A 13,726-nucleotide genomic window follows, 5' to 3' on the forward strand; every position below is an offset into this window, starting at 1 on the left:
AAGGCACTAGCATTTACCACAATCAACAACAAGTCAATGGAGGCGGCGTGGATGGCGGCAGGTGGGGGGGGCATAGTTCACAGTCATTCCTCAACAAACTAACTCTGTCTGAGCCCGAGGCCATCACGTACACCTTCACTCATGATCCAACAGCCACTCCTCCTCCTCCTCCTCCTCCTCCTCCTCCTCCTCCTGTGGAAATTAAACTGGATCAATCCTTCTCTGCTTGCCTTCGCCTAAACGCAGGCAGAGATCGAGAAAATAAAGGGACGCTGTGGTGGTCAAAATGTTTTCACCACAGCCGGAAGTGAGACGAGTAAAGAGGAGGCTCGTGTGTTTCAGCTCTGCTGGTCTCAGACAGCCTGTACTGTCACATCCTCAATTCTCCCAGTATTTCAGCTGTTATTGGAGCTGAAAGGTAAAGTTTGCCCTCAGAACATAAGAAACATTACGATCATCCACTGGGGAGCTCCAATTTACACCAAAATATGGCAAATATTTTCAAAATGTTGGTCAGTGGTTAGACTAACAACGAGGGAGTCATTAAAACCGTTAGGAATCGCTGTGGCGGGACCAGAATAATCCGCTCAGTAGATGTCGTGGAAACGTCAGGTGAGACGATGTTGCTTTGGCTGAAGTGTTAAACGGACGGACGGACGAAGCAAACAACACTGCTAAAAAACCCCAAAATAATCATTAAAACACTGAAAATAGCAAAATGAAAGTCCAACTGAAAGTGAGTCAGCATGTTTTCCTGCTTGCTTTGCTCGGTAATAACAGGGGACATCATTCTGTGGACAGTTTTCAGGTGTGCAGACAGCCAGTCAACACTGCGTTTGCATCACACAGTCAGTGTGACAGCAGCTTGTAATGGCCTGTGAACGGCAGCTAACATTAGCTTCTTAGCTACAGTCTCCTTTGTTTAATGCAGAAGCAGCATCAAGCTGGAGGAAACCTGCTAGCATCAAGCTAGAGGAAACCTGCTAGCATCAAGCTAGAGAGCGCAGAGTCAAAGGCAGCTGGACTTGCTGCTGATGTGGAGGGGGGGGGGGGGGGGTGTCGGGTAATTGAGGTCAGATGTGGGTCTTTTAGGCCTTTGCTATTGAGCAATAGAGCTTTGAGCACATCTGACAGTCTTCATCAGCAAATGGGAGATGCTCAGTTGTCATGGTGATAACTCATCAGATAACCGAAGCATCAGATTGTTTTGTCACGCTAATTAGCAGCTTACTGCGGTCTAATCATTTTAAAGATCTGTCTAGGAGGAGGAGGAGGCCTCAGACAGACAAACCCTGCCAGAGGAGGACCTGGACGAAGAGCCTGTTTTATTTGCGATGGCGGAGACGAGCTGTGACGATGTCCAGTTTAGAGGCTAAATTCCTGGTGACAGCGACTCTTCTCCTCTGATGTGAGTGCAGAAGGTTTAAAGCTGGCATTTCAGTTGGACTTTACAGAGAACGAACACGGGGTTGTTTGTATGGTGTTACAGTAGATGGCACGGATATATCCAGTGAATCAGACACATCATGGATGTGATGGCACAAACACAAGAGACTAAAAAAAAAACCTGCCCTTCGTCCGAGCGGAGCAGCTTCGTTCAGAGCCGCTAGCTTCACTTGTAGCGACTCACTGTAAGGTGTCGGTGTTGGTCGCGTGAGTTGGTCCCGATCATTAATGATAAATCCGATATCATTGATAGAGTTTTGCTTCTTTCAGAGGGATGGATGATGGGGAAAAACCCTAAAAATGGCATGTAGCGCCACTCTTTACATGCAAGCGAATACGTGATCGAGACAAAAGCGGGAATGACACTGACGACGGTCGGTAAGCGCGTTGAGGACGAGCCGGGCGACGCAGCTGGATCAGACGCTCGCACACACATACGAAGCACATCCCTGAAGCTCACAGAAAATCTGAACCAACTCCACTGGGACGTGATGGAGTTTGTTTAAAAGAGGTCAGAAAATATAGAAAGGAAAAATAAACTGATTCTTATGCAAAGTCGTAATCAAAACACTGGAAATGCCAACGTTTGTTATTCATTGGTTCTGATTTCCATCGGAAAAAAAAGAGAAATGAAAGTATTAAATATCTCCGTAAATACAGGGAACGTGATAAGGCTTAACTCTTTCTCCAGTTCGACTGGCCTCACACAAACCATCAAACGTAGTCTTCTCTTTCAAACGTTTCCCCAAACTACACGAGTCCCGTCGAGTCCACGTGTCCGCGTGGACGGACCGGTCCATCACGTGTCTTCTGGAAAAAGCCCTGATTGTCAGAACAAGTTATAAGAATATGGTTGTTATTTCCCGCCTTAAAGCTAGTCCCGTCAGTATCCACAGTCATCGCTCGCCACGTTCAGCCCAGTCCGGTCTGTCGTCTCCGCATCTCGTCCTCGGCCACCTCGAGGTGGAGTCGACTGGAGAATTAATGCACAGGAGCCCGATAATGTTCAAAGGGGCTGTAAAGCTTTACCGTCATTGTTTGCGCTCCGCGGCGAGGCGGCCAGCAGCACAGCGCTGCGTCATCAGTACACGTCCGAGCTCTCGGGCCTCGCCGGTCAGGAGCTCGGAGGCTGACGGACTCGCTGGCTCTCAGCAGTTCTGCTTGTTAGATGTTCCTCTGGGCCGTGAGGTACTTGAGAGCTGCTGAGCCGTACTTCCTGGACAGGTCCTGGTGGAACTCGTCCTTCAGGGTGTTCAGACAGTTGCGGTAACTGGAGCTGGAGCGAAACTTGGAGATGTCAAAGCTGGGAGCGTGGGGCATGTGGATCATGAACGCGTTGGGCAGGACCATCAAGTCGTACTCCTGAGGGAAGGAAAAGAAATGGGTTGAGACAGCAGAACACGGAAATGATGAAAGTGAATTCAGTGTCGGGCCTTATGATGCGTTCACAGACATCGTGTAAACAATCAGTCTGAGGCTGAACACAAACACCGTTGGTTCCCGCTGTTGCTTGCTAGCTTACGGCTAACGTACAGGTATTGTGGCTGTTGGGGGTGAAACTCGTGCGAGTACCACCAGGTGAAAACTGGCTTCATGTTTGGTGTGAACAACATGACAGTGAAGATTCTGACTTTAAAAACACTCTGCTGATTGGCTGAGAGGATTAACCATCAAACCTCTCAGATTTCACCCAGCACGTCTGCAGATATCTTACTGTGCGTATGTGGAAAAGCACCCTCAGCACTCAGCCGTACCTGCGCATCCAGCTCCATGACATGGGACACCTTGTTCCAGCCGAAGCCCACGAAGCGCTGGTCGTACTCGGGACAGTCTCGTCTCACCACGACGTACGGTTCGAAGTCCGGCTCCCACTCGACCTTGTAAGGTGTGGTGGCTGTTCGCCATTTGGCATAGTTGGTAGGAGCGTGACCTTTGGGCCACACATGATACCTGGAGGGGCACAAAGAGACGCGTCGTTTTCCACTTGGCTTCTTTTTCCAGTGTTCAGTCACTGATTTGAAAAGCTACGTGTTCATGTTCAGGTACCTGAAGGTGTAGAGAGTCCCCATGTCCAGCATGGAGAGCAGCTCAGCTTTGGATTTGGGGAAGGACAGACGGTAACGAAGCGTCTCGAAGGCTGGGACCACCAGAGCCTTCTTGGTGTGAGCCATGTCCAGCTGAACCACAGACTTTCTGCACGGAGGAAACGGGACAGGTGAGCACACAGGTGAGACGCAGCTACCAAAGATTCTGATCGGGCGGGGGCCGGTCTTACCTGAGGTAATCATACAGGCCGTACATCGGCAGGAAGTCCACGTCGGTCAGGAACACGTACGGCGTGTTGGCGTTCTTCAGGGCCACGTTCCTCACCAGGTTGACGGGGTAGAACTGTCCCTCCTTGTAGACGATGTGGTAGCCGACGTTCTTGCGGTTCTTGAGGACCTCCGAGGCCTGAGCGTAGCGTAGGAACTGCTGAGCCTCGGCGTCGGACATGTAGAGCGCCAGGCTGATGGGACCTTCCCAGTGCTTACAGATGGCCTCCAGCATCTGCAGCCTGCAGGGGACACGGGGAGTCACGGGCGCGACTGAGTGTGATGATCATCGATGAACAACATGTCAGAAAATAGTGAAAAGCAGCCATCGCACGTTTCCAGAGCACAAGCTCACACTTCGAATGTCTCAGTTTGTCCCAACAACCCAAAGAGGCTGCGTTTAGAGACGTCCACACAGCCGAGTAACAACATACACACGACGCACAAACAGGACGTTTAATTATAAAAAGGTGATAAAAAATGATAAAAAGTCAAATTAGTAAAATCATTAAACCTCTGGAACAAATAAACCAACTAAAATGTGAATAAGAATAAATGGAAACAAGATTAAAACTTTAAACTGGCCTCAAGATAAAATCAAGGTCAGCTTCAGATTCTTCTGCATGGAGAGAGACAGAGAGACAGAGAGAGAGACAGAGAGAGAGACAGAGAGAGACAGACAGAGAGACAGACAGAGAGACAGACAGAGGGACAGAGAGACAGAGGGACAGAGAGACAGAGAGACAGACAGAGAGACAGAGGGAGAGACAGAGAGACAGACAGAAAGAGAGAGAGAGACAGACAGAGAGACAGAGAGAGAGACAGAGGCAGACAGAGACAGAGAGACAGACAGAAAGACAGAGAGAGAGAGAGAGAGAGAGAGACAGAGAGACAGACAGACAAAGAGACAGAGAGAGAGACAGACAGACAGACAGAGAGAGAGAGAGGAGACAGAGGGACAGACAGAGACAGAGACAGAGAGAGAGAGAGAGAGACAGAGAGAGAGAGACAGAGAGACAGACAGGTTGATGACTCTAGTTATCAGCAGTATGAATGTCAGACAGAGGGACAAACAGCACACGAGGACTTCAGAGTCGCAGCTGAAGCATTAATGTAGAAACCATAGACTGGTCACATGATCTTCAGCAGATGGCGTTTGGCCGGTTGTCATGGAGTTATTAAAAACCAAATGAAAAAACAAAGATTTAAGTTGTGACGAGCGGCAGGTTCGGGTGATCGCGGGTGTCTGACGGGTACCTGTCCATGGACAGCTGGGCCACCAGCGTGACGTCCGTGTCGTCCTCGGCGGGCGTGTACTCGTACTGCAGGAAGTACAGGTGCACCCGGTGAACCGTGAGCCGCTCCCGCCGGAAGTCGTAGCACTGGTCGTCCTCGTCCAGCTCCTCCAGAGCCGCCTGCAGCTGAAGAGACGGACACGGTCCTGTTCAGACCTCAGAGGACGTCTTTCAGAGCACAGAAACAACACACGTCCACTTCCAGGTGGATCGTCTCCACCATTAAAGTTTGTCCACATGTCACATCAACACATCACAACCAATTCATTCAATCCTGGCAAACCTGAGCGGGGACTGAGTTACCATGGCAACCACGCTCATCCCACTGCAAAATAACAATGACATTTTTGATTTGGGATCTTTTCCGACAGCGTTCGTGTGATTCTGTTTATAACAAGTCGGCCAATAGGTGATCAGATATTTGATCCTCTCAAAAATCAATATTCGCTTCAGCCTCAAGTCAAACACCTTCAAACAGGAAGTTTTTAAAAAAGTTCAGTCTGTGTCGCGTCTGCTGCAGCCTCCACTGTGTGTGTGACTGTGGGTGTGTGTGTGGTTGTGTGTGTGTGAGATTGGTGGTGTCTATGTGACTGTGGGTGTGTGTGTGTGTGTGTGTGGTTGTGTGTGTGTGAGATTGGTGGTGTCTATGTGACTGTGGGTGTGTGTGTGTGTGTGTGTGGTTGTGTGTGTGTGAGATTGGTGGTGTCTATGTGACTGTGTGTGTGTGTGTGTGTGCGTGCGTGTGTGTCACCTGCACGCTCTCTGGACTGGCCTGACTCGGGCAGCCGAACAGTTCTCGTCTCAGCAGGTTTCCGTCGTACTCTAAGAACGTCAGGTAGAGGTTCCTGAAGAACTCCACATGTTTGTTCTTCACGCGGAGCTTCTTTGGAGAGTTCCAGTGGATCACCTGGAAGGTGACACAGGACATTTACTACAGGTACGTCTGTGCACTTTGGAGACACTCCTGTTTTGTCCTCGCTGTCTTCATCTGAGCAGAACTCATGTTCTGGTCTCAGATCAGTGCTGAATGACAAATGTTTGCTTCTAAATTGGTATTAAAGTAAAACGAAAACAAAAATCTTTTTCGCAGTGATGTTCTCACTCGCCTGCAGAGAAGCATGTGATGCTTTAATCTGAAAATCCACAAAACTGAATTTAAGAAGTGAAAACTTCGTCAGTCTTCAGTAATTAGTGGCACGAGGCAACGCAAGAGCCACTCGCCTTCTATAGCTCAAAGAACTATAGAAGGCGCTCGAGCCACGATTGTTATCCCGCACGTTTTTTCTTCCCATTTTTCATCGTCCGCCAGAATTTCGGCGCGTAACTCGTCCCGCAGCTTTGAGAAAACCCTCGCAAACTATATATCAAAATGTGCGGCTCGATCGGGAATGGTGTGCTACGACTTTTATAGCTCTTTCGTCAATCATTCGCAAAGTTATACGCAAAAAACTGCAAAGAATTTCCCATAAGAAATGAATGGGGAAATTTCCTCAAATTTCAGCCTTTTTCGATTGTCCGCTGCTTCGCCATACTTTCTCCTAGAGACTTCATTCAAACTTTAAAACGTAGATAATTTTGTCGGCTCAAAATGAACCTCAGCACATATTTTGATATTTCTTACGGTTTTCGAGCTATGACCATCTGAAGACCATAAAGTTTCTCAAAAAATGCTAAGAATTTCTTCTCCTAGAGTGGATGACCTCATCACTTAGAGCAGGCATGTCCAAACTATTCCATAAAGGGCCGTGTGGCTGCAGGTTTTTGTTCCAACCAAGGAGGAGCACACCAGGCCAACCAATCAACATCAAGGGATCATTAGTTATCAGCTGAAGACTGAGATCAGCTGATTAATTCATTCCAGCCTGGTGTGCTCCTCCTTGGTTGGAACGAAAACCTGCAGCCACACGGCCCTTTATGGAATAGTTTGGACATGGCTGACTTAGAGTGAAAGAGCCAGTGAGAAATCGCCTGAAATTTTTTTCTAAAATTGCCGTAAAATCCAAACGGTGAATAGGAGACATATAATTTTTGGATCTTTTTGTAGACAAACCTTTCTTCTCTCGTCAAAGTTCAATTTTAAAGGGTTAGCCCCCACCAAATTTAAATAAAGAGGGATCTTGCATCAACTGCCCTGCTCTGCTGCTCCATTTAAACCCATACAAACTGCTGTTTTCTGAGTCGCCGCTCTCCTGAGTGTCTCTTTTTAAATCGACCATTTAGTCATTTTTCTAAAGAATATCTGGACATAAAACACACGTACATCTGGCCCAGACTTGTCCGCATCTCACAGTGTAATCGTTTTTTTGATAGCATCTACTGTTTTGTCACAATCACAAGTTGTTCGGAAGAAACCGACAGCGAAAAAGTAGCTGTTCAGGAACAGGTAAAAAGTGGGAGAGATAGAGAGGTAATTATCAGCAGGTGGGGCAGAAGTTACACACGCACACACACACACACACACACACACACACACACACACACATTCAGACACACATATACCAGACACATCTCCATGTAGGAGCTGGTTGGGCTGCTTGTTCAAAATACTTGGGACAACTTGATAAATGTGTAGTTCAAGCAGACACACACACACAAACAGACGAAGACACACACATACGCAGTCACACACAATGACAGTTAAATACACACACACAGCCACACACAAATACAGATACATACACACAGACAGCCTCATATACATAGACAGACACAACGCCGTTAGCTCTTTTAGCGCCGTTAGCTCTGCTAGCTCTATTAGAAATGTTAGCACCGTTAGTTCTGTTAGCACCGTTAGCTCTGTTAGCGTTAGCGCCGTTAGCTGTGAGCTCCATTAGTGTTAGCTCTGTTAGCTCCGTTAGCATTAGCTCCGTTAGCGCTGTTAGCATTAGCACCGTTAGCTCTGTTAGTAAAAGGAAACTTTGGATGATAATAGAGATGGTTCATTTCCATTAAATTCATTCATGTTTATTGATTCAGTTAATGTGTGTGCGTTTGCGTGCGTCACCTTGAGGTCTGACACCTCTGTGTAGCACTGCTCGGAGCGAGTGTGATCCGACAGCTGAACGTTCCAGAAGCAGGGGAGCTGGTGCACCAGGACGGGGTTTTGCTTGATGAAGGCGTTGAAGATGTCCTGCAGACAGTGAACGGACAAACTGAGCAACACTGTCCTGCTGCACTGTGTCCTGCTGCACTGTGTCCTGCTGCACTGTGTCCTACACTGTGTCCTGCTGTACTGTGTCCTACTGCACTGTGTCCTGCTGCACTGAGTCCTGCTGCACTGTGTCCTGCTGAACTGTGTCCTGCTGCATTGTGTCCTACACTGTGTCCTGCACTGTGTCCTGCTACAGTGTCCTGCTACAGTGTCCTGCTGCACTGTGTCCTGCTACACTGTGTCCTACACTGTGTCCTGCTGCACTGTGTCCTACACTGTGTCCTGCTACACTGTGTCCTGCTACACTGTGTCCTGCTGCACTGTGTCCTACACTGTGTCCTGCTACACTGTGTCCTGCTACACTGTGTCCTGCTGCACTGTGTCCTACACTGTGTTCTGCTGCACAGTGTCCTGCTGCACTGTGTCCTGCTACAGTGTCCTGTTGCACTGTGTCCTTCTACACTGTGTCCTGCTACACTGTGTCCTACACTGTGTCCTGCTGCACAGTGTCCTGCTGCACTGTGTCCTACACTGTGTCCTGCTACACTGTGTCCTGCTACACTGTGTCCTGCTACAGTGTCCTGCTGCACTGTGTCCTGCTACACTGTGTCCTACACTGTGTCCTACACTGTGTTCCAAACAGGTGTTTTTGGAGCGTCCCAGTCTTTTGTTGCTCCTGTCAAACTGGTTTGAAACGTGTTGCTGCATCAGATCCAGAATCAGCAGACAATCATTAAATACATTGACCTTTTTACTGTTTTTAGATGAGTTTATGTCACAGAGGATTAATAAGTTGTCACAGTCTGATGTATTTATATTTTTCTCGGCACTCCAGCTGTTGTGGACTCAGAGCGGAGGGAACAGGACTGTGGTCCTGACAGACTGAGTCAGGGTTCCATTAACACTGAACATGCAGCAGCTCGACTCTTTCTCATCAGAAAGAGGAGCCACATTATGTCTTCGCTGGTTTCCTGGCAACCTCCTCTTTGATTTTACAGGCCGCTTTGTGTATTTTAAAATCCAGTCAAGGTCTGTGGTCGAAGTTTAACAAGCTCACTATAAATCCTGTGACTGTAAAGAGACCAACGTGTAACATTTCAGAGTGCAGAGAGAACGGCAGAGGTTCAAACGTGTCCGCTCGTTTGCTGATGTGTTTGTATGTACTGTCTTATTGCTCAGTCTTTTGTCTTTGCTGTTTGACTGTTTTTCTCTGCAGGTTCATTGAGTGCAAAGTTTAAACCGGAGTCAGATTCCTTGTACGTGTGCACACATGGTCAATAAACATGATTCTGATTCTTCAGTCTGTTCCTGATTTGATCAGGATTTAGTTTTTGTGCAGCAGCTGTTAATGTTTTGGTGTCAGTGTCCGTCATCAGCAGAGAACTGAGCGTCAGTGAGCTCCTTGATGCATCTTTTCTTCTCTGTTTATGAACTCGAGGTGTCGTCTGCTGCCCGACTGTGATTTCAGCCTCTAAAACTGAAGATATGTAATATTTAAAGTCACAGCTGACACTCAGAGAAGTTATGACCACACGCAGCAGCTGGTTGTCCCTCAGTATTCTCAGTATTATCTTTTCATCTGCCTTTATTATCTTCACTTCCTGTCTGTACATTCTCCCCCCTCTAACAGACAACTGGACAGAACAGAGACACGTGTTCCATCGCGGTCCCTGACCTGATCAGCCAGCGATGTACTGAGCATGCTCATTAGCTCCCTCTCAGCCGTCAGCCGCCACATCTGCTCCCATCCGATTCGCCGCAGTCGCTCCAGGTAGAGAAGAATGACTCCTGCAAGAGCGAGCAGGGAATGAGTCGCAAACACAGAAACCACGGCGGACTTCAGGTGAGGCTGCAGGTGAGATGACTCCGGTGAGATCACACAGCACGCCGGCAGCGTCGGCGGGGATCGGCCCGGAGAAGCAGCCGTTACCTGTGTTGAAGCCTCGTCCCAGCGCGGGCCAGGGTTTGTGGTTCTTCCACAGGTTCCCCAGGTACCAGTCGCTCTGGTTCTCCACCAGGCCGATCACCTGCTTCTCTGCACACACAACAGCGACAGCAGCCGTTAGCAAACAGTTTTATTTGAGCCTGTTCGACAACAGAAGCTTAAAGGTCAAACAAATCAAATAATCCTCCAACACTGATTTCAGACCAGTTTGTTTACCAGATTTTAATAAAGCTGAAGGTTTGATTGTTAAACATCTTTTTCTACCTCTCATTTCATTTCCTCTTCATCACAATAGTCATTAGTCATACTTTGCTGTCACTGGCTGCCACCTTCTGCAGGTGTGGCCTTCTGACAGGGACTGAACAGGTTGTGTGATTATAACAAACTTATGACATCATGAGCTCACATCAACTCCAAAATCTGATCTAGGTCGATCCAGATCTACGCTACATCCTGCATCTTTTTTAACGGTGGTGCAACAGCAACATGAGCAACATAGCGCACTATCAAATGCCAAACGTCTCACCGGTGAACTTCCTAAAAATGCCCCAGAGCTCAGCGATGTCGGTGGCGAAGGTGATGTCCGTATCCAGGACGATGACCTTTGACAGGTCTGAGGGCAAAGCTTTGGTTAGCGTCAGCTTCATCAAGCCGTAAATACCTGAGTAATGTTTGTTGGGTATCCACGACACCTCGGACTGAAACGACAAAGCAGAAGAGAAACCTTTCACCTTTGAACAGGCGGACCGCCGGCGCCCCGACGGATCCGCCGCCGTTCATTCAGCGCGTGGGCGAACACAAAGCCACATTCAGCATATTTTGGCTCAATGTGCTTTTTTTCTGAATCTGCAAATAGTGTCTTTTAATTAATTCTCTTGATTCAGAGTAATTGGATCTGCATAAGTGCATCATCTGCAAACATAATCGGCTTAGAGGCTCGTCTGTTTTCCTCCAGTTTAATGTGAGTTAATGAAAACTGGGGGAGGGGGGCAGAGACAGAGAGGGGGGAGAGAGAGGGGGGGGGGACAGAGAGACAGAGAGAGAGCGAGGGGGGGAGAGAGACAGAGAGAGAGAGAGTAGAGAGGGGGAGGCACAAAGGACTCATTGTTCAACACAAAGACTGGGGGAGCAGAATGTGATGATGTGGAGGAGACACGCACACGCACACGCACACGCACACGCACACACACACATTCATCAGCTGGATGTTAAATTAATGATTTGCTGGTTTTGTGTCTCTTGACTTCGGCAGAAAAGTGTTTCAGCGGCTGCTGCTCGGCGTGAAAACCTTGTAACCCTCGCCGAGGCGGCCGCCGTGTTTTCACCTGAAGGAGCAGGGTGTACGACTCCGAATCAGACAGGTGAGGTCTGCAGCGCCCCGTGGTGGAGATACAAGCTTTCTTCATGTACTAACCTTGTATCTCCACAATGTGAGAATCTTTAAGCACTCGCTGGTTATTCTTGTCATCGTACACTAACATCACTACTTCTGTGCAATATACATATATATACTTTTACTGTGTACTGTGTTTCTGGCAGTATTTGTACACTCTTTTGTATATACTGCCCCTCCTTTCTATTCTGTGTTCTGAGCCGTCCTTCATCATCTTTCCTGATGGTCATGAGGTTAACGTTCAGCTCACGGCCTTCACTCGTCCCCCATCAGCCTCTCCTCAGACGTACAGGCTGAGTCAGGGGGGGTGGTCTGTCCTCGGTGGAGACTTCAGTGCGTCCTGATGTCAAACTTTGGTGCTTACTGCTGGTGTTATACAGGAGGAGGAGGAGGAGGAGGAGGTGTAGACCTGACACCGCCCTCACAGACCTGCACCGACACCGGCTGCAGCTGAAGATCATTTATTCATCAGATTCATCAGTTCATCTTCTCTCACCTTTATTTGTCCAAAAGCAAAACACTTTCAGTTTGTTATCATGTAAGACGAATCCCAACATCTCCTAATCAATGAATCCATTGATTAATCTCTGGGGGCACTGGGCGTTTCGTTCATGTCGCAGCGATAAAGAAGCTCGACGCTTTGAGCCGTTTCATTCTCTGCAGGCGCCAAAAACGCGATTTCTTGTGGAAACTGATGTTATTGTGATTCTTGTATCAAACTGTCTCGTTATCTGCAGAGTGCCGGCCCACACGGTGATGAATGGAGGCGCAGAGCGAGCCGTGGAGCGCGGTGAGTCAGCGGCTGGACGAATGGAACGTAAGAAGAACTAAACGGGGTCTGTGTGTTTCAGAGGCCGTGCTGTTTGACTGTATTTCACATTCTGACACTCTGTCCATGAATATTAACACGCCGGAGTGGATCGACCTGAGACACTGATGTTAATGAGTTAAATATTGATACTGCTTCCTCTGATGTGAACTTCATCGCTGCGGTCTTGAATTCAGTCGTCAGTGTAAGTGGAAGCTAAGCCGCGGATTGACCCTCCGGCCCCTCCTGCGGTAACAGCCGGTTAACAGCGAGGCAGCTTAAACAATCCTGTGATCTCAGCCGACACGACGCATCGTCTGACGGACGAGCTGTGACCTCCCGCTTCAGGATTCACCGCACGTCTGAACTCTGCAGCTTCTGTCTTCATGTTTCTGGCTCTTTGATGCTCCGAGGTGAATCTCTTCTGTTCATACATTTACCTCGACTCGTCTGTTTCCTTTGGAGCTGAGATTTGCCTTTGATATGTTAAACGCGGTATTTGACTTTGACTCACCTTGTGTGTGTGTGTGTGTGTGTGTGCGTGCGTGTGTGTGTGTGTGCGTGCGTGCGTGCACGGCGTCCTCTTACCTTGAGTTCATCTGCATCATAGAAGCTGACTTGCACAGATGGGACCATCCAGGACTGAAACAGAGAGCTCAGGATGCGATTGGCTACTGTGTCTGTGATGAAATGAAAGTGAAGAGGATTTCTCCTGAGAGACACAAAGAAGAAGAAGAGGAAGAAGAAGAAGAAGAAGAAGAAGAAGAAGAAGAGGAAGAAGAGACGTCAGGATCAGGAGGTTCCTGTGGGGGCAGGAGCTGGTTCTGCTGACACTGCTCCTCCTCCAACCATGAATGTTTATCTGGTTTCGACTGGTCTGGTCTGAAAGCATCAGCGTCCTCATTAACCACACTGACTCCTGACTGTTCCACTGCCTAACCCCAACCACAAACTACACCCGCGGAGCAGCAGCACTGAAACATGACTCGTTCACAAAGCTGAGCAGAGTCGAAGCGGATCACAGCCTGCAGGGAAAATATGTTTGGCGAGGATCGGTTTTATTCCCCTGCCGCCGAGGCCGAACTGGCATATTTTAAATATTTTAGATGAGAGGAGCGTTATATTGATCGACCTCCATCCTCGGGGTGTAGTTCAGCTGTATCCTCTCCACCTTCACCAGCTCTGACCTTCTGCCAGCTTCACTGGTCGGCTGGTAAGAAGTAGAGACGGTGAGACGGTGCCTTCTGGAGGGTTAAAAGACAGAATTAAAAAGTGTTTACGGCTCATTATTTGCCTTTTCATTACCTGGTTTCTGGCTCCCGGTCGGCACTTTACACGCCTCAAAGCAAAAACCAGCACAAACTCGTTTGTGCTTC

At 48.4% G+C, this 13,726-nt stretch overlaps 1 protein-coding gene across 2 annotated transcripts in view; it reads right to left on the reverse strand.

The window, feature by feature from the left end:
• Positions 1-1,560: 1,560 nt before the first annotated feature.
• large2 (LARGE xylosyl- and glucuronyltransferase 2) overlaps positions 1,561-13,726 on the reverse strand; it is a 60,762-nt gene continuing 48,596 nt past the window's right edge. For both annotated transcript variants that reach the window (XM_041934537.1, XM_041934538.1), the window contains 11 exons: positions 12,939-13,062; positions 10,676-10,847; positions 10,135-10,239; positions 9,880-9,992; positions 8,058-8,183; positions 5,805-5,960; positions 5,016-5,179; positions 3,722-4,000; positions 3,493-3,639; positions 3,201-3,396; positions 1,561-2,808 (listed from right to left, as the gene is read on the reverse strand). In XM_041934537.1, the coding sequence (XP_041790471.1) occupies positions 2,611-2,808; positions 3,201-3,396; positions 3,493-3,639; positions 3,722-4,000; positions 5,016-5,179; positions 5,805-5,960; positions 8,058-8,183; positions 9,880-9,992; positions 10,135-10,239; positions 10,676-10,847; positions 12,939-13,062 (1,780 nt within the window). In that variant the 3' untranslated portion in view covers positions 1,561-2,610. The remainder of the gene's footprint in view (positions 2,809-3,200; positions 3,397-3,492; positions 3,640-3,721; positions 4,001-5,015; positions 5,180-5,804; positions 5,961-8,057; positions 8,184-9,879; positions 9,993-10,134; positions 10,240-10,675; positions 10,848-12,938; positions 13,063-13,726) is intronic.

This window comes from Chelmon rostratus, chromosome 1, assembly GCF_017976325.1.
Source record: "Chelmon rostratus isolate fCheRos1 chromosome 1, fCheRos1.pri, whole genome shotgun sequence".
Taxonomy (NCBI): Eukaryota; Metazoa; Chordata; class Actinopteri; order Chaetodontiformes; family Chaetodontidae; genus Chelmon; species Chelmon rostratus.